The sequence below is a fragment of the Vigna angularis genome, chromosome 7 (genome assembly GCF_016808095.1).
Source record: "Vigna angularis cultivar LongXiaoDou No.4 chromosome 7, ASM1680809v1, whole genome shotgun sequence".
Lineage (NCBI taxonomy): Eukaryota > Viridiplantae > Streptophyta > Magnoliopsida > Fabales > Fabaceae > Vigna > Vigna angularis.
In genome coordinates, this window is record NC_068976.1 from 17,617,202 (window position 1) to 17,642,989 (window position 25,788).

Here is a 25,788-nt window from a genome sequence, read left to right on the forward strand (position 1 = left end):
TTGTGCAATATAATATTCTTAGAGAACTATTTTGTGGTAAATTTGGAGAATTTGAAAAACTAATTAAATAGATAAGAATAATGAAATGAATTTGTATAAACTGGTAGTTTATATATAATATTTAAATAAAAACGAAAGAAATAGAATGTAATTTTTTTCTTGTTTTTTGAATTTTAATTGCTAGATACTTCCATTTTTAAAACTTTTACACTCAATTAGTTAGAAATTATGATTTTGGATAAAACTATTATAGAAATCAATGGTGCAACTATACATAATTATGTATAATTGAGTAATAGTATGAAATTGGGTTTTAACGAGTAAATCGATTTTTATGTCGTTCTTGTTTAAAATTTATATATGTTTACTATCAATTTATATAAATAATTACTTCATATCATCACTCCTTTACATGTAATAGCATCAACCACTATAGTCATGACCTCCCATTCGTGTTTAGCTTTAAAACATCTTATCAACAATAAAAAATAAATATAATCACAACTCCACATGATGATTAATCTTTCTTAATAAATTGAAGTTGCAAAAATATAAATAGAAAATCATGTTAAAATAGTTTTTAATTATGAAATGATGACTATATTGATTTCCAAAGTAGCCTTTACATACTGGTATTGAGACTCTATGGTCGGGAATAATGACAGAAAAAGGAAAAAAAATGGAAGAGAAATGATAGGGTAAGAATTAGAGAGTTTGTGTCTGGCTGAGTCTTCGAAACGATAATCAGAATTAAAATAAGGAAGAAAGTAGTAGGCTAGAGAGTAGGGAGCCGAGATTCACGCGCGACACACATGGAGTGAGCAGCAGCCAGCCAACCACACACTCACCACAACTCAGTGGAGGAATGTTCTCTATAAAACCAAACATAACATTTGACAACACAACATAAACCAACCCAAAATGGACTCACTGTCCCTCCTCTGGACCGCCCCGTTCCTCGCCGCCGGTCTTTACTGGTTCATCTGCATCCTGGGTTCCGCCGAGCAGAAGGGGAAACATGCCACCGCCATATCCGGCGGCTCCATCTCGGCGGAGAAAATTCAAGACAAATACAAGCAGTACTGGTCCTTCTTCCTGCGGCCCAAGGAGATCGAAACCGCCGAGAAAGTGCCGGACTTCGTCGACACATTCTACAATCTCGTAACTGACATCTACGAATGGGGTTGGGGCCAATCCTTCCACTTCTCTCCCTCCGTTCCTGGCAAGTCCCACGCCGAGGCCACGCGCCTCCACGAACAGATGGCCGCGGATCTCATCCAGGCCCGCCCGGGCCAGCGGATCATCGACGTGGGCTGCGGCGTAGGAGGGCCCATGCGGGCCATCGCGGCCCACTCAGGCGCCAACGTGGTGGGCATCACCATCAACGAGTACCAGGTCCAGCGGGCGAGGTTCCACAACAAGAAAGCACGGCTGGAGTCCCTCTGCGAGGTGGTGTGCGGCAACTTCCTCCACATGCCCTTCCCGGACGACAGCTTCGACGGCGCCTACTCCATCGAAGCGACCTGCCACGCGCCGAAGCTGGACGAAGTTTACGCGCAAGTGTTTCGCGTTCTGAAGCCAGGGGCGCTGTACGTGTCGTACGAGTGGGTGACCACTGACAAATTCAGAGGCTCGGAGGCGGAACACGTGGAGACCATTGAGGGGATCGAGAGAGGGGACGCTCTGCCTGGTCTGAGGAGCTACGCTGACATCGCGGAGAGCGCGCGTAGGGTGGGGTTTGAGGTGGTGGAGGAGCGCGATCTCGCTCTCCCACCCTCTCACCCCTGGTGGACCCGTTTGAAGATGGGTCGGATCGCCTACTGGCGGAACCACCTTCTCATTTCTGTTCTCTCCGCCTTAGGAATTGCCCCCAAAGGTACCCTCGACGTTCATCAAATGCTCTTCCAGACCGCCGACCACCTCACCCGTGGTGGTGATACCGGAATATTCTCCCCCATGCACATGATTCTCTGCCGAAAACCCATCTCCACCTGATCAATTCATTTCCTTTTTCTCTTTTTCCTTTCCTTTTCCTACTGTAATTGCTTTTAATTCCATGGTCGACTGCTGCATGCATGCAATTTGGTTTTCAAAGCTAATTTTTTGTTGGATAGCCCTATATAGTGCCCAATTCATCCTCGAATCTCACGGATCCAGGAATCTACGAAGTTTTCACTTTCCTTTTTCTTATTTTAAAATTTTTTCGATCACGTACTGCGGTGAGATGTAAAGTAAGGTGAATCTGCGCGTGCCATGCATGGTGGATCCGTTATTTATCGTAGAGCTTAAAGAATCAGAATCTTCAACCCTCTTGTGTTTATTTTTTACGTCTGTTGCTAGCTTTTAGTCACGTTGCGCTTGGATCTGTCGTTGTATTTCTCATTACTCGTAACGCCCGGAATAAAAAAACCACCTGCGGTAATTTTGTTTCCATATTTAATCATTGTTTCTGACTCCACAAAACAAAAAATATAGCCATGGTTAATGCAATTCCCTTCTCCTTCATAAAGTGCCAGACAATCACTGTGACTACATACTTATTTAATATTTGTTGAATCATTAGTTTACTAATTTGTAAAGTTTCCCATGTTGGATAAACTTAAAGTGTACAGCTACTGGTGAACTAATTTATTCTCCCTCTGCAATTTTAACATCTATGATTCCTTTTTGTTTCAGCTGTTACTCTGTTATGAGTTCTTTAGTCGGATAAAATGAAACTTTAACGCATTTTGAATTGGAGTATTTGGAAGATTTTACTTCCATTTCATTTCTATAGAATGTATTTAAAAATTTAACTCCGTTCCGGCACTTGAGTGCATGAATGATTTTGATCACCTTTATTTTTATTATTATTTGTATTTAACCTTCCTAAGTATTTCATCCTAAGTTCTGTCAATGGGCTTCCAGGTTTGGGCCTTAGCTTGTTTTTAACATATTTGGAATATGAGGTATTCTGGGAAGAGAATTTGATTTCATTGTTTTTTACAATTTCTTTATTTAATATTTTTATGGTGAAAAAGTACACGAAGTATACTAATCGATGTGAGATGACATTTATAAAATGAATGACATAAGAACATAATTTTTTTTCTTTTAAAAGTTACATCCAGTAACTATCTCTTAAAAAATGTTTCTTAAGAGTTGCGATTTCGTGTAAATTATTTTGGTCTTTTTTTCATTTGAGAAACTTTTTACAGTGTGGGATGTAATTTTTATTGAGATGAATTTAAGACAAATTTAGAAAAGACGGTCTATTACCTTGTTCTAACTTGTAATGGACTTTTATGGTCTGACCTTGAAAATCCCACTATGAGTGTTAAAATGAGTCTGATCTGATAGGGTGGTCCGTTAGTCTAAAAAGAAGGAAGGTTGAGTTACATGTTAGATCCATTAACCCCATTTGGTTCACCAGCCTGCAAGGTCACAAGACGGGTCAACTTACCAATAACCCACAACCCATATAAGTTTTATAATTTTTCATCTTTCTTAATTCATTCTTCAGCCACGACACAGACTACAGCGAGAGAACGAAATATATCACATGCCGCTGACAACAAAAATAATAATTAGAAACTTAGAAGTGAAAACCAAATTAACACATTTCCACCATCGGAACTATTTGAATAATTAAGCCAAAATTTAAATAAACATTTCAATAAATTAAAAAAAAATTAAAGTAGTTAAAAGATATGTAGAAACAGTATCATTAGTTTAGAGATCTTAAAATATTTTAAAAATGATTAATGAACTTAATTTTCTTTTATTAAAATTAAAAGTGATGGTTTTATTTACCAAACACTTTTCAGGTATGATTAGTATTAAATTGTAGCCATTTCCTCCGGACAGGAGACAGATCATTTGTTAAGTTGAGCTATGAAATAAAGTTTCGTAAGGTGGAGTCCTTTGTTGTTATCTATGGGTAGTTGGGAGTGGCTAAAGCAGCAAAACAGGAGAAAATTGAAGTGACGATGAACTTGGAAGTTGGAAATGTCAACATTTCGTTATTATTTCGACAGAGATAGGCACCTCATATATTATGTTTATGTTTGACTTCACTCGCTTGTGAAGACAAAACCTACCCAAACACTGCAAAACTTTACCCGCTTATCCTTCAAAATTACACAACTACCATCGGAGTTCTCACATCGGATTACAATGTCAGAAAACAACACCGCTCCAACTAAAAACAAGCACCTTAATCCAGATCTACCTTACATTTTAAGGAAATCAACTTAAATTTTCGAACCCTTTTCTAAACAAACTCAGGCACCTCGCTGCAAGTCAACGACTTTCTTCCAGGAGTCGCGGGAGGAGATCTCGTCCCACCACCTGGCGACGTTGGGAGAACTGAAGAGAGGAGCAGCGTCGGGGGCGGCGAGCAGGTAGTGGGCGTTCGGAAGATGGGAAAGATCGGCGAGAGAGAACTCATCCCCAGCCAAGAACCGGCTCACTCCGAGCCTCTTCTCGTACACATCCAGCACCTTCGCCAGCTTTTCTTTGCTCTGCTTGATGGCACCCTCGTCTTGCTTGATCTTCATTCGGGGCGCGAATGCCAGCTGGAAGACCAGAGTGGAGGAAGGTGGGTTGAAGTTCTGACCTTCTGCCTCCAGCCATTGATCTATGGAGGCCTTGGCCAGAGGGTTGCTTCCGTAGAGATCCCTGTTCCCTTTGTCCCCGTATTTGTCGCATACGTAGCGGCATATCGCTCTGGACTCTGATTTGAATTTGATGTTAGATTTTTACAAGTAAGGAAAGGTGAGAGCTTTGGGAAGGTAAGCGAACGTACCGAAGAGGGAAACGTTGTCGGCGTCTTGAAATGCAGGTACTTGTCCAAAAGGGTGAAGCTTGAGGAATTCAGGGGTCCTGTGTTCCCCTTTGGACATGTTAACGGGAAGGAGTTGGAAGTTGACGTCTTTCTCCAACAGACAGGCCAAGACTCTGGACACGGCAGTGGACATGGGTGGACCGTACACCTTCACTGTCGGCGCCGCCATGTCTTGCTTTGCTTGGTGGGTTGAAGGAGAGTGGGAGTGTGTGAATGTGAATGAAGGAAGAAACAAAGAAAGAAAGAAAGGAAGGAAGGAACAGTTACTTGTGCAGATTTGCTTTATCTTTTTCTTCAGTCTTATCCTATCTCATCCAACTTAATTCAACACCCACCCACCCTATCCACACTCCTAATAGTCAATGTTTCATTTTCTTTATCCAATCAAATAAATTAATTTAAATAAGTTCTCTCTTTCTTTAAACAATATTATCTACTTTAAAAAAAAAAATTATTTCTATTCAATCTCTTCTTTAAGTAGAGTCTTCATGCTTGTTTGGTTTTTCACATTAAAATAGCTTTGAATAAATGAAACTGATAAATTTGCCATTTTAGTTTATATGAAAATATAATTTAGAAATTTATCCATTCATGATAATATTTTTTATTTTTCTCATTAATTTCTCTATCCCTTTCCTTATCTTTTTCACTATTTTTCTTAATAAAAAATACTTGACTTTTATTTATTTTTTTTCACACTTTTTTTTTCTAGTCTAACCCATTTTTTAGTTTATCTTTGAAAAACGGAAGGCAATGACAAATGTTTTAGGTGCAACGTGGAGAAATAGCTTCCTTCTCGCTTTAGGCATGGAAATTGGTTCCTTCATTAGATATAACATCGTTTTTTAACAAAATTAATTTTTTTTATAGCATGTTTTTCATATATAATAATTTTTTAATAATAAGAGAAAAATAATTCTTTAAATGACGTAACAAATATTCTTCGTTCAATGTACTTAGTTTCTTCTGCTTTTTAATTTGTCCAAATTCTTGAAATGAAAAATCTTTACTTTTATTGTTTTCATTTTTATTCATCTAAACTATACATTTTATTAATCGTATTTATCTTCTATTCTTGTTATTCCATTGTTTTTTCACTTTCCATTTTATTCCCAACCCAAAGCATAAAATTAAAAGCAATACTCAACATGATTTTGTTTTTTCTTTTTGGCTTAATACCTGTTTTTGTCCCTCTTTTTAAGGGAAATGTTCACTTTCGTCCTACCTTTTTCAAAAAGTTCAATGTGGTCCCACGTTGTGAAAAAAGTGTCCAAGTTAATCCTTTTTGGTCACGGCGTTAAATATTTAACGATCCTGCTGCCAGCTAGGACTGATGTGTGCAACGTGGCTTTTTATCTGCGTAACGTGGCAGTGACAGTATTTTTCATTAACTGAGAACGTGGCAGTGATTAAAATTTCTGAGTTAGGGTTAGGTCTTCGAAATCGCAATTTGGGGCTTCTAAGGTATTGGGTTTCGAAATCGCAATTTGACTGTTTATGGATTGTGTCGAGCTTCTAAGGTATCGGAGGCTTTGTGGATGTTGGGTGATCTCAGGAGTAGGGGTTGGAAACCCGATTTCATGGCTTATTGGGTTGTTGTCGTAGGGTTTCGATCAATGAGGAATGTGGCTATAATGTTTTTCAATTTCATGGTTGAGAAAGAGAGGTTCCCAACTATTTTGACTGTTAATGATTTGTGTAGGAATCTGTGTAGGCATGGCAAGGTTGATGAGTTATTGGAGACGTTCCATGTTTTGAATTCTCAAAACTACTTTAAAGATGTGGAGGGTTTCAATGTAATGATTTCATTTTTGTGCAGGGCTGGGAAAGTGAGAGAAGGCTATACTGTTCTGCAGGAGATGAAGAAGAAAGGGTTTCAACCCAATGTCTCGTCTTATAATTACATAATGGAAGCGTGTTGTAAGGAGGATCTACTGCGTCCTGCGAGGAAGCTCTGGGATGAGATGTTCTCAAACGGCTGTTTGGGGAATTTGAAAACACTACCCATTGCAATTATTGGGAGTGGCAGAGGTGGAAGAAGAAGATGATGTGTCAAGCAATTTTTTTTTTTAAATTCAAAATTGACACGTCACCATGCCACGTAAGAGAAAAAATGAACAGCTCATCAAGTTTAGTCCAGAGGAGCAGTTTCATCGTTAAATATTTAACGCCGTTACCAAAAAGGATTTAATTGGACACTTTTTTCACAATTTGGGACCACATTGAACTTTTTAAAAAAGGTAGGACGAACTTGAACATTTCCCTTATAAAGAGGGACAAAAAGAGGTATTAAGCCTTTCTTTTTCTCTGTTTCTTACAAGTGTTAAGAAAAAAGTGATTCTTTAAAGCTTTTTCTTGAAAAGTATTACCGTATCTTACCAAAAGGATTTATTCTTAGATTATTGCTCATCACATAAATTAACCTTTTCAGATGCCATCTGAATATGGGTATAACCACTTAACAAGTATCATTACTTGATGCGTAGTAGTGTGTACATATATAGTCCGTGTTTACATTACTTCATATTTTCTTTTTTTCACACCAAAAGGAAAACTTACAAATATCATATAATTGTGAAATTATATATTTACTATTGTTTAAAAACAAAAAGAGTAAAAATAAATTGGTTTGGAAAAAAGTAACAAAATTACATTATTAATATTAAAAATATCAGTTTAGTCTCATGAGATATAATATTTTTCAAGAACCATAATATTACATTTTAAGACCTATTTTTGTGTTGATCTTATACGGGTCACGGTGACACATGTGACATTATTGATATTCTATTCAATCAAGTATGCACATGTAATAAATCATATATGTGCAGAACAACATGTGCAAAACAGCAGATAAAGAAAATCCATGAGCAGAACATAGAACATAAGAAAGAAACTGGTAGAAGGTAAGAGATAAAGAAGAAAGCACACGAGGACCATTAGAAAGTTAGGAAAGATAAGAAATATCTGAAGGATAATATACTTTGAGAACATTTTTTTTTATATCATCTATGTGTCATTCTGTATTTGGTTCAAAGTTACTCTATAATCAATAATAATAATAAGGTTTAATTGCTTCCTTTGTCCCCAGTTTGGTTGAATTGTGTCAAATTCATCCTCATTTTTAAAAAAGTTTCATTGTCGTCCTCACGTGGTGTAAAAGTTTCATTGTCGTCCTCACGTGGTGTAAAAGTGTCAATTGAATCCAAACATAGAAAAAATTTGTGTCAAAGTAGTCATTTTTCCTATATCTCTGTGTCTTCCTTTCATACAATCAAGTACAGATATTCATTTTACCTTATCCAATTTAAGGCTTTTCATAACTCCAGAGAAGTGACATATGAAAGGAAGACACAGATATATAGGAAAAATGACTACTTTGACACAAATTTTTTCTATGTTTGGATTCAATTGACACTTTTATACCACGTGAGGACGACAATGAAATTTTTTTAAAAATGAGGATGAATTTGACACAATTCAACCAAACTGGGGACAAAGGAAGCAATTAAACCTAATAATAATCATAAATACTAACATCGACCAATCACAGAATGACACGTAAATGTTGATAAAATATTATAAAAAAGATGTTATCAAAGTATCATTATCCATATTTAAATATGTTTTAAGAACAATTATAGGTAACTTAGAATAGTGTCATGTTTAACGGTTTAACTTTAAGCAATTTTAATGGAAAAATAAATTTTGTATGTATATAAATTCTTTTATATTTATTTGATATTATTTTTTACTTTTAATTTATTTTAAATATATTAAAAAATTACACTTTTATAATTATTTTATTTAATATATTGTGTGTGAAATGAATATAAAAATATATAATGATACTTATATTTATGGAATGAAATGAAAAAGTATAACTGAGTGGAAGTTAAAGATAACACAAATGATATTTTAGTTTAATTATATAAAAATTGATATAATTTTTTATCTAAAATATTAAAGTAATAAGTCAATGAATATTTACTTAATATTTAATTTTTTCATTTTATTAATTGGACTTATAATTAAAATTCTTATGTTTAACAGTTTTACTGTAGAATTCTCATGTTTAACAGTTTTACTGTAAGCATTTTTGATTGAAATGAAATGAAGAAGTATAACTGAGTGGAAGAAGTTAAAGACGAAGGAGAGTCCCAAGTTGTGAGGCTGTCGAACCTGAAAGGCTTATTTTGACGTCATGTAGCTCTCTAAGTTGATAGTTTAAAAGAGGACAGCATGTGAATGAGATAAATCTCATTTCCTTAAGTTTGTTTGTATCTGATAATAGTGACAAAATAAAATAAACTAAACACCTTGTCCTGTTTTGGCAAACTCTTACCCCCAGATTCCGTTAACGGGTTTTCAACTTCTTAAAACAGGACACGAGGGTCTGGTTCTAGATTTGTTGGACTTTCTGCACATCAGAGCTACTGCTTCTGCCTTTTTCGGACTTTCTACATATCACAGTTTTTTTATTTATTTATTTTAATCATTAAACAAAACATGGATTCTGATTAGAGGATACTGTGCATTGTATGAAAATGTAGAATTGGTGATGTAAAAAAAAAAAGATGCAGTTAATTTTTGAGCAGAATAAGTTGTGTGGTGGTGGTGGTGGTAGAAGAAGAAGAAGAAGAAGGAAAGCAATGCAGGGTTTGAGAAATCATTTTCAGAAGCATATATTAATTGATTGGTGGTGGTTGTAGCTTGCGATCTAAGCTGTGTAGATTGAAGCGGAGAAGAGACGGCTCTAGAAATAATTGAAACTTGTTGAAATGAAATGCTAGCGTTGAATTCCCCATGCCTCTCTATTCAGCCAATTGGGTGCACATTGAATATGAATTTTGGCTTAAAAGCAGATTCCCCTTTATCCTCACGTTCCAAATTCCCGGCTAATGTCATCTCTGATTCTAATTCCACTGATTTTTTTATCCCTTTTTCCCTCCCTACTTATACCAATGCCTCACTCCCTCTTTCCTTCAGATCAATCTTCTCTTCTCTTCTCTTGTGCGTTTCTCTCTTCTCTTCTTCTTCTTCTCATTTCTATTTTCTTTCTCAATAATCGATTCTTCCTTACTCTTCCTGCAGATATCTTCCTTCTTTGTCAATTCCTTGATCCAACAATCTTAACATGGGCTACTTGAAGGTTCCTTCTATGCTATACCATTCTCTTTCTCTCTAGCTTTCTTCTCTCATTATGTTTCTCTCTGTCTCATTTCTTTATTTCTTTCTTCTTACGACCAGGAACAAACCAATCAACAAACTGATCTAGGTATGCTTTCTCTCCTCATAAACCTCATTAACTACACAGTTTTAACAAATGTGCTTTTCATAGATCATGGCATTTGCGTTATTAGTTTACAGCTTTCTGCGCTTCAAAAGTTCTAATCAGAGGACTTGTCTTCTATGGAGATGATATTTTAGTACTGACTTTATCTAATTCGTCCTTCTTGCTGCATGTGTCCAGCTGCAGTTTTACGTGATGGAAAAGAAATACTTCTTCAGGTAAATTTTAATCACTCTGCTCTACACTTTATATTATTTGCTTAGTTCCCTGTCTATAATTGAACAACCTTCGAGACTATGAGCAGCATAGATCATGTCATACTGATGTTATTTCAAAAATCAATTCCTCCTTGCTCTTTGAGTTCCTTATTTCTTCTTTCATGTTTGTGTGATCCAACACTGTTATTTAATCGTAAAACTTGATTATCTCAGTACACTAATACTGTCTGCACAAAATCAAACGTATTATTTGGTACTGTGAAGAACTTGCAATGAGTAGAATTAACATTTAACATGTTTTTTTTCAGGGATTCAACTGGGAGTCTCACAGATATAATTGGTGGAATAATTTAGAAACTAAAGTTCCTGACATGGCTAAATCTGGATTTACATCAGTTTGGTTGCCACCACCCTATCATTCATTTTCACCTGAAGGTTACATCTTAAAATAACCAGACATACAATTTTTAACGTGATAGTGATGTTTTTATCTTTTTCTTCTAACCTCATGCAACTTAATGTCATTTTCTTTTAACTTTTTCTCTAAAACAGGTTACACTCCACAGAATCTTTATTCCCTCAATACTAAATATGGTTCTGAACGTCAGTTAAGAGCTTTGCTTCAGAAGATGAAACAATACCGAGTCAGAGCAATGGCTGACATAGTTATCAATCATCGTACTGGCACCACTCAAGGACATGGAGGAATGTATAATCGTTTTGATGGAATTCCTTTAGGATGGGATGAACGTGCAGTGACATCATGCACCGGAGGACTGGTAAGATAAGTAATTTTTGTTCTAATGTATATATTCTTTTGGTTAGATCTTGATTCTAAAGGTGTGCTTGGTCTTCTTGTTTATTTCAGGGAAATCGAAGCACTGGAGCTGTTTTCCAAGGATTTCCTAACATTGACCATACTCAGGATTTTGTGAGAAAAGATATCATTAACTGGCTTCGCTGGTTGCGTCATGACGTGGGTTTTCAAGATTTTCGATTTGATTTTGCAAAGGGGTAAAACATATTCTATGACACTAGAGTATTGGATTTTCAATGATTTTATTTTCTTTATCGTGTTATATATCTTTTATATAAGTTGTTTATATAGGTTTTCAGCAAAATACGTGAGGGAATACGTCGATGGAGCAAAACCTTTGTTTTCTGTCGGAGAGTATTGGGATACTTGTAACTATAAGGGTTCTTCTTTAGACTATAATCAAGGTATATTTATTGAATCGGAAATAATTTTCATTTAGTTATGAATTTTTTAAAATTTGGATATGTTGTACTTCAAATACACAAATTCTTCAAAACAAAAGCTCTCAAATCTCTATATGCTGCATATACAAAGCAGAATGTTGGTATCATTGAGCCATTTCAAGACATCACTAAAACAATTGAAAAGTAGTTGTATCTTCTCTGGTTTCTGCTGTACAAGTGCTTCTTTGAAAATTAAATAAATAATATCAAGTAAATATTGGCCATTTTGCTAATCATATTTTATGTATACTGTTGTCTGTTTAACTATCATATTTGCATTTTGGATTTTGTTATGTATCAATCTTGAACTTGTTACTTATTTTTCATGATTCGCAGATGGTCACAGACAGCGTATAGTCAATTGGATAGATAGTACGGGACAACTCTCAACTGCATTTGATTTTACAACCAAAGGAATTCTTCAGGTATATCATACATTTTGTACTTAGTTCTTAGTTAATCAATCCCCTTGTCTTCTTATATATGGAATAAGTTGATTTCTGCAAAATCAAATTTACCAATTATACTAAACTCACCATACACAACAATTGATTTTCGGGTTTTAATTTGTAGGAAGCTGTGAGAGGAGAGTTTTGGCGGTTACGTGATGCTCAAGGAAAGCCACCTGGTGTGATGGGGTGGTGGCCATCAAGATCTGTCACATTTATTGATAATCATGACACAGGTTCAACACAGGTATAAATTCTTCAAAAATATTGGGAGGCAGCTCAATATGTTAAGTGACATTAAGCCATGGACTCTCACCTAGAGATATCAGTCTTTTGAATTGAATACTTTTATGGTGCTTAATTCTTAATAATTGGTGTTTCTATTAAGAATTATGTTATCTAAAGGCTTAACTCAAGACTTATCTATAAATTGAATAATGAAAAGTGAGTAAAGTAAAGAAAGAAAAACAAAATTTTGTTCTATTACATTTTGTAACTTGTGTTCTTCACTATGTGCAGGGTCATTGGCCATTCCCGAAAGACCATATTATGGAGGTATTGTTTTTGGCATTAGTATCTTACAAGTATTGCCATTATGTAAATAGTTTGACAGTTTATTTCTACATCATTTATTTGTTTGTTCTTCTACTGCTACACTTGACATTCTTAAAGCTATTTATCTGTTTTTCTGTCAAAGAGAAAAATTTAGTAAAATTTCAAGCATGTTGATTTTTCTCCTTTTACAAAAGAATATCCAATGCATGCAATTCTCCCTATCATTCAAAACTACACAATGCACCTTATTACACAAATATCCTCTCTTCTTAAAAAGTAATAGTCAGATTTTGAACTAGAGTCGTTGAACTCCATAAATACATGGAAATGCCTTTATGCCTTCTTCTTAGTATTAGATTGTTTTGAAACAAGTTGATGTGAATTGGAGTTATACACTAACAAAATATGTTTTAAACAAATTCATATATCTAGAATAGTTAGATTTAAACTCTTCTGTTTTATGACAGGGATACGCATATATATTGACTCATCCTGGAATACCAACAGTTTTTTACGATCACTTTTATGACTGGGGCAACTCAATTCGGGACCAGATTGTGAAATTGGTATATAAAAAATAAAAGTACTAGAAAACTAGCTATGTTTCTTTTGTTTTACAAAGGAAGATATGTAACAAATTTAAATTGAAACTGCAGATTGACATTCGAAAGCGTCATGGTATTCAAAGTAGATCACCTGTGAGGATTGTAGAGGCCAAACACGATGTCTACTCTGCAATCATCGGCGAAAAGTTATGCATGAAAATTGGATATGGTTCATGGTGTCCCTCTGGGAGGGAATGGACACTATCAACTTCTGGCCACAATTACGCAGTGTGGCATAAATAGGAAATTAAGTGCTTCTAGTCTTCCTAAATGGGAGCTTTACTCCTTCAAATCATGATTAATAGCCTTTTCTCAGTATTTTAATTATCAAACTATGTCAATAGCTGCTTTCTTTATGTAATATATGTAAAAACAAAAATAAGCAGCTCTGATTATGTCATATATAAAATAAGTGAATAACGATAAATTTATATGGGTACCTATTATCAGTGTGATCTGGTTAAGTATCATTTTTATAAATATCGCATTCGTGTATACAAACTTTTAAATAATGTTTATGAAAATAATATATCTGAAGAGAAACTAATTACTACTGAATATATTCAGAATAAATAATTAAATTTACGAAATCAAGATGGGATGTCACCTAGGAAACCACGTGATATGGTAAAAAAGTTGTAAAATTTGGATAGTCAACACATAGTTTTCTATAAGTTTAAGCTTGTTCCATTTGTACAGTAAGGTAAGATGGTAAAAGACAAGGAGTTACCAAATTAAAAAAACATATATAACAGGCTAAGATCAATGACTTGTGATTTGATAGAGAACTGGGAGTGTCGTATACTGATTGTACTGGAGAGGCAGATATATATGTGGTACACATGAGGAGGATTTGAAGAAAAACTTTGAATAGCAGGGAAAGACTAAAAGTGAAATTGTTGAAAGATTTAGTTTATGTGTAGATCTTAAGCATTGGAATATATAGATTGATAATAATAAGCAGCACATGGTTGCAGGAAATGGTTGAGGTTTTTTGTTTGGTTTCTCTTTTTTACAATAATCTAGCTTTACATGTCTTACCAGATACGGAGAGAGATAGCAACAGAGAGTCACATGGAGTTGTGGCTGGAAAGGGACTCACACACATCAACATCACCATCAAATACAAAATTAGTCATACATTTCATCATTTAGTTTTTGAAACCCACTTCAATATTATACAGCTACGTTTATTTCCTACCATAGATTTGTGTCCCCACTTTGACTACAATATTATAATTCCTATGTCTATTCTTTTACACATCTTTTATATAATGCTCTCATATAATTATATTTAACAAATTTCAGAACTATAATTCTTCGAGTTTTAGCCGGCTGAAACATTATCTATTATCCATTGTGTACCATATATACCTATCGCTATATTTTTTTCCGGTCTGTTAACTACACAGAAAGTTAACTTTAGAAATTTCTGTATACTACCAACCGAACGGTCACTAACGATTTTGTAACCGTTTCGTCTATAGTATATTAAAGAATTCATAATTTAATTAACAAAATACAAAACATGTTTAGAAGGTATTGGATTAATCTTAATTAAAAGTTTATTTTGAAATCTATAAATACTGAAATAAGGTAAAAAGAGCATGTGACTGTATTTATTAGATATTTAAACTTAACTGTGATACCCGATAATTAAAAACTAACTTGAAAGTTTCGCTCGAATTTGGACTTTACAAGAGTGTAAAAAGAGTAGAGTGAAAATAATTGAAACAATTGGTTTAAAGTGTGAAATTGAACTTCTCAATCCCATATCCTGAAACACATTTGTATGCAAAATGGTGGAAAGTGGAATGTGATAATCAATGTGTTCATCTCATTCAGCAGCACTAACCAGAAACATGTGATGGATGAAGCACTTGGATATACCAATCGGAGCATAATGATGAAGACGGTGGACTCTTTCTGCCTTCTAGGGTTCCCCACTTAACATTACTTTACTTTTCAACAGTTGGTCAATCAAATCTGCATAAATACCCTAACGACCCGTTTAAGTCAGTGTTTTCCATTATGTTTTGTTTTCCGTGTTATAAAAGTTAAAACTTGTTGGTGCATCATAGCATGTAGCATAACAAAGTATAGTAAAAGATAAACATCCTTTTTCCCTTCTGTGCTTTGTGCCAACTTTACACATATATGTACATCCATATATTACATACAATTCCTTTCCACTGCCTTTACAAAAGCTTTCCAATTAACGAACAACCCCATAACTTTTAAAGATGAAAACAACTTCAAAGTAGCTTCTTTTACGGATTTTGTAATAAAGAATGCTTTCTTAATAAAATATCTTGCTTGTGTGAAATCTTGAAATGAAACTCATCTGGGCAATCGGGCTTTCGTTTCTTGTTTAAGTCTTACTGCATTATAATTCTTACATAACAGAAAGCTTGAAAAATACGTAATTAAGATTCATCTTCTTTTTTCTTTTGGCACATCATTGTTGTGGGTGATGATGAGTTCACATTTTTATATGAAGACAAGAAATTAGTTGTATAATAATGGGCGTTTTGAATTGGTGGGTAGTATGTAGGAAAAGTGCTGGCATGCATGGGAGGGAGAAAAAAAGATGGATTATGAGATCTGGTCTTTAGTTTGTGACAGCTTTTTGAACACCTTTTCTCCGCGTTGGATGCTGCCTGTATGATTGGTGAATAATGCTTAGCATGGCAACTTTATACTAAAATCATTCACTAATATTATCTAACATCATCTTCTTCTCTTAGATATCAACACTACCATGTGTATCAACTATCAAATTCAACTTTAATGAACATAGTAATAATAATGTATTAAGTATTACAAAATGAAATCAAATTATATTTGAGTAAAAGTATTTTTTTCTTCAAACAATTTTGCGTCCAACTTGGGAAACCGACGTCTATACATTATTAGATGTCGAAAACCCTGTAACCAACATCTAAAGATTACTTTTATTTATGAAAGTGTTTAGTTAGACGTGTGAGCTATTTTTGGAATCTTCTAATCTAAATTATTTTTATTTTCAATCCAAAGATATTGATGGGTTTTTGAAAGTAAAAGGCAGGAAAATGTAGACAGTGATTTAAGGGTTGGATGGGTAGCCATAAATGAAGGAAGGAAAATGAGTTGGTCTCATAAATGCTTGGCATATATAGAAATGCCACCACTCGTATCCAATTGTTGTCTGTCGTTTTTTCATCTTTGTTGTTCAATTCATAAAAAGGTTGGACCACTCCTATTTTGGTTCCAGCTTAAGTAAACATATTTGTAAACCTTTTCACCATTTTATACGCCTTAATGATGCTTGCATGTGTTCCGACTACCAAAAATACTTCGTAAAATTTAAAAAGAAACACTCGTTTTATTTAATTATATAAAGAAATTGTGTATTGTTTTGTGATTTAAAATCACAAATTAGCAAACATTATCCAACGAATCACGACATGAGAATAACGAAATCAAAAGATAGAAATTGAATAACAAAAGGAAAATTTCCAAAAGAGCTTCCTACTTCAAGTTTGTCAGGCCATTTTTTTTTTACTTTTAAATAACTAGAGTAACTAATTTCCTTTTTTATTAGGATTGTATATAATGAAATATATATATATATATATATATATATATATATATATATATATATATAAGGAAAAGATAATCATGAAATATTTGATAATCAACTCTCATAATTCAATATTTACAAAAACTATTTTGAAACAGTGGATTTGTGCTCATAAAATCAATCCTATTAATGTTAAAAGAATGTTTGGTGAACAATAATGACTTTTCAAATTTTCTAATTACTAATAGAAAAAAGGTCAATCTTGTAAATATATGTTGAATCTATCTCATACCGATATAATTCTCTTGACTTTTATTGGTAAGAGACAAAGAAAAAAAAGGTTGACCATACGTAGGATCGGTATATTGTTATACTACCCAATTGGTATATATAATAGAAGGCTTATTTACTGGAAGAATAATATGGAATATAAAATATTATACATAAATATTATGTTTTGACGTTGAATAAAAGTTATAACAAACTTAAACAATAATTAATTCATCAATTTTGAGGTTTTTGGTTTCAACAACACATCTCTCACGTACATATTCAACTTATAATTAAACAATAATTAATTAATAAGTAGTATAATAATAATTTAATAGTAGATAAATTTAAACAAATAATATATTTTACTAAAATAAATATTAACTCAACTTTAATATGATATTAAAGATGATTTTAAATTTAACTCAATTTCATAAAAATTAATTTATAAAATAAAATTTATATTCATTTAATATACTATAAATTTACTTTATGTGAAACTTTGAATACAATTTTTCAAAACCTATTAACGAATTTCTATTTTTTTTTTCAAATAAAAAACAAATCTAACCGTTTCTCCTTTCCCCTTTGTATGAGCTCAAACGTTAAATTAACTTTTTGTAGAAAAAATAACAGAACTAGAGAAGTTTAAATATTATAAAAAAATTACTCTAAAACCTATTGTAACTGTGACATGATTTATCTAAGTGTTGAATCTATTTTCGTTTTCTGTCATACCAAAAAAAATTCTTAACTACAGCAAATACAAGTGTGAATAATCATTCATACATTGGAAATCACAAAAGCGGAAAAAAAATACTATGATTATTTCACCAGTCATATTAGTGTTACATCAAATATAAGTATTCAAATATTTTGTATATTTGAAAACATGTTTGAATGTTAAATTATTTTACTCGATATTTTAATAATTTTTTCACAATCAATTACAGTTAATATTTTATTAGTTTATATATTTAAAATAGATCAATTATATCTTATTATATAAGTGATTGTAAAAGATAATTAATTACAAGTCAATATTTTGTTGAGTTGTATATTTAAAACAGACCAAATATAAACTATCACGTAAGTTATGGTAAAAAACAATTGTTAAAAAAATATTTTCCTAAATTATTAGGAATCCTTTCTCATGATGTTTGTTGCTACATTTCGGTGATTTTTTATTCTAGGATGGTGTTTATTTTTTGAATAGCATTTTATTATTTTGTTTTTGCAACATATATATGGATATTCCTCTAGGAATTTTGTGATGTGGACGTGTATGATGGAATTGAGAGGAAATGGTAGGATTAATGACACGAGTACGGATGATGATAAAATTCATATTAATGAGGAAGAGAATATTTTTAAGACGCAGATATTTCAAATTATATAGGAAAAAAAAGAAGAAGTCATAACGTTATTCATTGCAAAGATAGAGAGATTTTGTAGGAGAGATCGATAGAGATTTTTTTTCTTCAGTCGCATCAGGTGTAGAAAAATAGAGAATTTTAATATTTAAAAAATTATACTTTTAACCTTAAATTAACATGATATAAAAACCATATATGATTAAATTACAAGATAACTTATGTTAAATATAAAGATAATTTTGATCTCCATCTGAACAGTCCTAAACTTTTGATGTAAAACCTTTCTTCATTTTGCTTTTAATTTTTTACCACATTATTTAATAATATTAGATTTTGTATTTTTATTTTGATGTGGTATAAAATATAGGATTTGTACGGTTGGGAAGAGTAAGAAGCATGAGAGAGAAATGCGAGGAGAATGCATCAAGAACGAGGGGATGGAATAACTATGATGAGATCTTTCATCCTTCTAAATATGCGTTTCTCAATCTTTTGCTCCTGCAACTACGTCTTCTCCTTTTTCCTTTTCATTAACGCCATAACCCACATTATTTATTATTATTATTAATAATTATTAAATAATTAATTAATAAATTAATTAATTAATCTGTCTCTTGAGTCCATGCTCCATCACATCTTAAATAGCTGCCTCGGCCAGGTCTGAAAGCATCAGAATTCACATCCTCTCCTTCTTCTGAATCATCATTACACAGCTGAGAGTGTTTCTGAAGAGAGTTTTCATGGTGTTCTTCTTCATGCGGGATTCGCAAAGGGTTTCTAACAGAGTTTATTGGCATTCTGTCCACCTCCACTTTCTTCTCTTCTCCACGTCCAGTATCCATCCATGACGTTGGAGGTGGGCATACTGCCAACTCAGTTCTGTTTGTTACTCTTTGTAAATCCTTCATGATATTTATTTCGCTCTTTACGATCTGCACTTTCTATCACAAGGTAAGAGATCCAACCACCACAACACAACACAACACAACATTTTCCCTTAATAAATCTAATTGCTACTCTCCATGGAATAGCTTCATGGATCTAACTTATCGATATCACCATCACCGTACCTCTTACCCAAGGATTATTAATTACAACCATAGTTTTTTTCTCTCTTTACTTTCTCCTTTTCATATGTGTTTGCGGAGGACCCTACCTATTTTTAACTTTCATCAACTTTGCTATGGAAATTGAATCGGATATAAAGGGTGTGGGGTAATCCCAACACGCCCTAATTTGCTTCTTTCTGTTAGGTTGTTCCGCGTCCTTTCTTCAATGAGTATGTGTTCGTTGGGTTGGGAGATGGAAACCCTAATCACTCTTTTCTTATCTTCGATCTGTTAATGCGAAAGTTTTCATCTTTTTTTTTTATTTTACCGTGGATCCATCATGTGCGCAGAATTAATGACATGTTCTTAGGTTTTCAGCAGAAGCGTTTTTACATTTAATTTCAGGGGGATGTTTCATCTGCCGGAGTTATAATTGGATTTACATGTTCTGTTGATTTGGTGGTGTTAGATACAAGTAACTGCATATTAAAGAGATGTATGTAAATCGGTGGTGGTGGTGGGTGGTTTGAGTTCCATGCATGTCTGTCTTATTGCCATTTTGACTGAGAAAAAACAAGTTGCTTTGGGTTATTCGGGGTGGTTATCTGCAAATAATCGGAGCATATGTAGTAAGCAGCATCAGAGGAGACAGATGGGGGAGTCAGCATTTTGAAAAATGATCCCAAACCCTTGCCTTTCCTGGTGTCTGTCTAGTTGGGTGAGCAGTAAGATGATTTGTTTCTAGGCTCCACGAGCTCTCTGAACGTTAAGTTAGGCTCATGATTGCATATTGACATTAAAACCCTCTAGCTCTTATTTCCATGGCGCGTGAGCTCCATTCACAGTCAGTGAGTCTTGTCTGTTTCCCATGAAAACACTTTGTATTCTTGTACTATACTAGAATATATGTGTTTGAATTTTGAAGTACTGGAGGGATTAAAAAAGGGTGTGATTAATTGTAAAGGGTTTAGTGTAGTTGAAAGACGGAACAGGAGGGAGGATGGCCCCCCAGAGCTGGGAGGTGTGTAGAATGCATCTACATCTAACGGGAAATGGATGTTGAAAATTGTTGTAAGTGTTGTACGATTGCACAGTGTGCTAGGAATTTATGTTAATTATGGGACCATTTCATTATTATGGCATGGATGATGGACCTGGGCTTTCCAGTCCTCCCAGAGCTATACTATAATGAGAGGTAACAGTAGCAGAAGGTAACAGGCGAAAGGATTTTGTTTTGGTGTTGATTTTTCTTGTGTTATTTGGATTGCTTTTTCTGAAATCTGGACCTAGTTTCTCTCTAGGCGAAACTGGAACTCAAAGGAGTTTGAAGTTGGTGGACCAAGTATTTAGGAAGTTGGTGAAAAGTAAAATCAGATATCTTTATTACTGTTTAGTCACTGAATTGCCTTTTTTTCTTGAAGGCTTTGCATTGCAGGCAATCATGCATCCTAAAGATCACACACCACACCCTATTTGCACAACCTTTTCACACACTTTTATGAGTTATGAAATCAAACGATCATGGCTTTCGCATGCAACTATCAACGCGTGCCTTTTCGCTCATTATGCCTAAACAACGCTCCACTTCAAATATAATTTCATATCATTCTAATTATATTAATTAATCATGCCAATTAAAAAAAGCTCAATAATAACATGTATCTTATTTATATAATGCCATATTAAATAACTTTTCATTAATGAATTCATTAAAAGAAGACACAATAGAATGATATCGAGCTAGATAATGGTAAAAGTAAATATAATAGAATGATATTTAGAGGAAGATAGAAAGGCAGAGAAGATGATTATGGCGTTTGGCAGTGACAGGATGAATTAATGCGATTGCCAATTCACTTATTGTCTTCATTCAATCATTACTTTTTCTTATATTCATGCCAACCCTTTCTGGGAACTGGGAGCCCCAAAACCACAAACTTACATCATCACATCACAGTGCTCGGTTTCTTCCATTTTCACCCATCTCGTCGTCACCTATTTCATACATACAAAATGTCTATTAGATTCATCCTTTCTAATATAAGAAATATATAACTTATGAGATTAATCTATAAGTTAATTAATAACTTTATTATTATTTAATTAAACTAAAGGAAATAATCATTTTTATAAATTTATTACTAAAATTTAATAATATGCATAATTTCATAATTTTTAATTTTTAATTTCAAATCTATTGAAAATAAATATAGTTTTGTAGTTGACTAAAATAAGTAAGAATCATAAAAAAAAGCGTTACTTTGGATTAGAAAAGAAAATTGAATCAATAAATTGTTTAGAAGAAACCCATAATTTATTGTATTTGTGTTTTAGAAAATTACTAATATTAGACTCGTACGTAAATAATTATAATTATATCTAAATAAATAATTTACTTACATAATTATATTTAAGTATTATAATTATATTTAAATAATATAAGAAAAATTGAATCATCAATTACTATTATTTTTTATAACTAATTAATTAAATATTGAATTCTTTTAATGATTGATTTCTTTATGTTAAAAATAGTGAATTCTAAACAATACAGCTAGTAATACTAATATTAATAATAACAATGAATAATAATAATAATAATAATTAATTAAATATGAATTTGTTTATTTTAAATTATAAAATTGTCACTAATTGATTAGTGATGTGTAAAAAAATTAATGTTATATAATTAAATTTTAAAATTAAATTTGAGTTATATATTATATTAAAATGAAAGTCGTATACACGTTTCATGTTGCTATTAAAATAAAAAGTACGCATATTGTGTAATATGATCTCATACAAAAATTAACATGAAGTTGATGCTAAAATTTTTAAATGGGAACACATGTAAATATAGAAAACTTAAAAGAAAGAGAAATATTAAAAATGTGTTGGCATATGGAATTAGAGAAAAAAAATTTAAAATATTCTAAACAAATGTAACATGGAGATATAAATAATCAACTTAAAGTAAATTACAAAAATTGTAAAATCAAATTCTTATTAAAATAAGTTAAAGTAACATGAACTTGAAGTTAAAATTTAAACATAAATACATGCAAATATTGTTATTAACATAGAGATTGAGTTTATAATAACTAATTATTGATGTATAAATTAACATTTTTTTTTGTTTGAAACCATATATAATACATTAAGATTAAAAAGTAATATTTTGGTATGAATATATCTGTGTTAATTTATAAAATTGACATAATAATTAATAAGTGATGTGATGTGTAATAAAATAATGTTGTTATATGATTAAAATTTACAATTAGAGTTTTGATTTATAAATTATATTAAAATTAAATACCTAATAAGTACTGTAGACATATTGAATCCCGTAAAAAATAATAATATGAAATTGATATTAAATTTTGTAAATAGAAACATGGGTAGACAAATTAAAAGACAAAGACATATTGAAAGGTATTGACTTGTGAAATTAGAGAAAAATAAATTTAAACTTAAAATATTATAAATAAAGTAACATGCATGTATGAATTGTTAAATATATTAGATTATTATATATATTAGATAAATATCTTATCTTTTAGTTTTGTTAGTATTTTTTTTTCTATATTTTGGATTTAGTTTATATACCTTGTATTATAAATATAATATTTTATGTGTATATTCCAGATAGATCAATCTACAGAGCTTTTATTATATTAAAAATGAATAATCAGCTTAAGTAAAATACAAACATGTAATTCTATTGAAAAAAGTTAGAATAATATGAAATTATGGTTAAAATTTTTAAACAAAAATATAAGTACATATAAATATTGGTTTTGAATAGTGAAGTAGCTCTTTTCATTAAGAGAAAATTGTTTCTAGTTTTAGGGAAACATGGGTATTAAAGACTTATATAATGAAAAGTTTTTTTATCGTTTGGAGTACACAAATTTGAAACAAATTACACTATATGTTTATGTTATTAGGCACGACACATCACATGAAAGTAGAATCAACACAACAAAATCAAAAATAATAAGTATCTTTAAATGAAATAAACAATGAAACAAAATCCAAAAACAAAACACAATCAATCCTCCTACTAATCTATATAATTCATCATTGAGTGACACACACCTTTTATAGTTGAAAGTTTCTCCTCGAGTTAAAAACAATAAATTCAAGATCAATTAGAAAGGGCAAGATGTTAGAAAAATGAAGACGAAATGAAGTTTTGATTATGTCCCTCTGACAAAGGAGTGAAAATAAAAGTTTATAAATTCCTGAAAAACTTTTCCTTCACTTTTTTTTGGGTTAAAAACCTTTTCTTGTAACTGGATTTTTTTAGGATTTTTAGTAATAAAAATAGAGAAAGATCAAGATCAAGGAACCAACATTCAAGAATAAAGAAAAATCTCACATTTTGATTGTGTTGGAAGTGACAATCTTCTTTCTAAAAGGAAATTTCGATCTCTTCAACTACAAAATAGTATTGTCCTTACTTTTTATCATAAAGAATGGAACGTCAATAGAAATTCATACAGTTGGTAAAGAAATCAAATTAACACGAATTCCAATGTCAAAACCAAACAAAAAAAAATCAATATACAAGTCATAAGCATAACTCATTAAGATGGTATAAGGCATTTCGGTAACAGAAAACTCAGTACAAAATCTCAAAATCCATCATTTCTTACTTCAGAAAAAAATAAACTATAATACATAAACAAATAACACAAAACAAACAAACCTAAACTATAATACATGATACTAACCTGAATACGAATAATCCATGAATAACTACGAAACATATTCAACTCTTTAACCATAACCATGAATAATCCAAAAGAAACGTATGTTAAGAAGACGAAGCGAGTGGGAATGACGAAAATACTGCGAAACAAAAAAATGTAAAATGTTCATAAAATCAAAGGGCAAGTTGGAAAAAGGAAAAACGTTAATAAAAAACATCGAAGAATTACATGGTAAAAAAAATAATTTAAACTTTGAAAGCAAATTTCACTTATCAAAAACAATGTTGGTGCCATTATGAAAAGATGTCAAAAAGACGAAAATAAAATCAAAGATGGTCAAAAGCATAAGTAAAGTATGGGTAATTAGGTGAAATATAGTTGTTGAAATAATAAATGGGGTATTAAAGGAAAACTGAAAATGAAAATGACTAAATAACCAAATTTTGGAATAGGTGTGAAAAATTTAGGTATGAGTATTTGGATAATTTTCTTAAGAGTTTGTTATTTTAGTATTATATTATAAGTTAACGTGGATCAACCTGTTATTGGTTGGGTTAAAAAACAGGTCAGTAGGTTAAAATACTCAGTCCGTTCCTATACTTTTTCTTACGGACTCGCTCGCATGACCTACCTTCTCATTGTCATCATTAATGATTTCTATTAACACTATTTTTCTTTTGTTATTTAATAATTATCTTCTTGTTATAATAGAGTCGAGAATACTTATAATTTATAGACTTTTTTATTTGTCCACGTTATGTCGATGGCTACATTTGTATGTTTATTCTTCTTACTCTGTTTGATTGGTTATCTACATAGAGTACTTTAATATTTGAGTTAAAGATGTTTTTAGTTCCTAAATTATCAAGCGATTTTATTTTTAGTCTCTCTTTCAAACTAAGGTACTTTTTGGTCCTTGACATTTAGGAAAACATAATTTTTCGTTCTAAAAAACCAAATGCGTTAAAAAAAAAGCTGAATTGGCTACCGGTAAAGTGTCACGTCATTTTTTTTTCACACTGAATCAATCTGTCCCTTACCGTTCAGTCACCATCATCATTCAGTCACCATAACCGTTCGGTCATCATCACCATTCAGTCACCACCAATACCGTTCAGCAACACCCAATACTGTTCGGTCATTCAGTCATCATAATCATTCGGCCATTTCCAATACCGTTCGACCGTTAACAAGATAGACTTAGTGTCAGAAAAAAGATGACGTGACACTCCACCATTAGCCAGCTCAGCTTCTTTTTAACGCCGTTGGTTTTTGAGGACGAAAAATTATGATTTTCTAAAGGTGAAGGACAAAAAAGTATTGAAAGAGGGATTAAAACCAAAATCGCTTTATAGTTTAGAGACTAAAATCATATTTAAAAGTAAGTGTTCAATCTCATAAATGCAATAAATGTAGATGGTTTCAAAAATATCAAACGCTTCACTTACATGCTTTATTTATAATATCCTTAATGAAATTTTATCTTTTAAGAGGCTTAATCATGACCTAATGATGTTCTAACTATGCTTAGTATGATAATTCATGTTTTATCCCATGGTCCTATTTTTTTCACACCATTCGATCTTTAGGTCTTGGGTTATTATTTGT

General features: G+C 32.2%; 3 protein-coding genes across 3 annotated transcripts; 2 read left to right on the forward strand and 1 right to left on the reverse strand.

Moving 5' to 3' along the window:
- The first annotated feature begins 769 nt into the window (after positions 1-769).
- Positions 770-2,320, forward strand: LOC108337167 (24-methylenesterol C-methyltransferase 2). Its single transcript, XM_017573634.2, has one exon. It carries the CDS (start codon positions 922-924, stop codon positions 1,993-1,995), a length of 1,074 nt encoding a protein of 357 aa, XP_017429123.1. The 5' UTR covers positions 770-921; the 3' UTR covers positions 1,996-2,320.
- Positions 2,321-3,981: 1,661 nt separating this feature from the next.
- LOC108338484 (glutathione S-transferase) lies at positions 3,982-5,141 on the reverse strand. The gene is made up of 2 exons (XM_017575386.2): positions 4,787-5,141; positions 3,982-4,714 (listed from the first exon to the last, which is right to left on the reverse strand). Exons 1-2 carry the CDS (start codon positions 4,992-4,994, stop codon positions 4,263-4,265), a joined length of 660 nt encoding a protein of 219 aa, XP_017430875.1. The 5' UTR covers positions 4,995-5,141; the 3' UTR covers positions 3,982-4,262.
- A 4,448-nt stretch (positions 5,142-9,589) lies between these two features.
- LOC108338483 (probable alpha-amylase 2) lies at positions 9,590-13,646 on the forward strand. The gene is made up of 13 exons (XM_017575385.2): positions 9,590-9,838; positions 9,920-9,977; positions 10,076-10,103; positions 10,299-10,336; positions 10,645-10,771; positions 10,889-11,115; positions 11,205-11,350; positions 11,445-11,557; positions 11,933-12,021; positions 12,170-12,292; positions 12,565-12,600; positions 13,068-13,166; positions 13,257-13,646. Exons 2-13 carry the CDS (start codon positions 9,963-9,965, stop codon positions 13,446-13,448), a joined length of 1,233 nt encoding a protein of 410 aa, XP_017430874.1. The 5' UTR covers positions 9,590-9,838; positions 9,920-9,962; the 3' UTR covers positions 13,449-13,646.
- Positions 13,647-25,788: the final 12,142 nt, after the last annotated feature.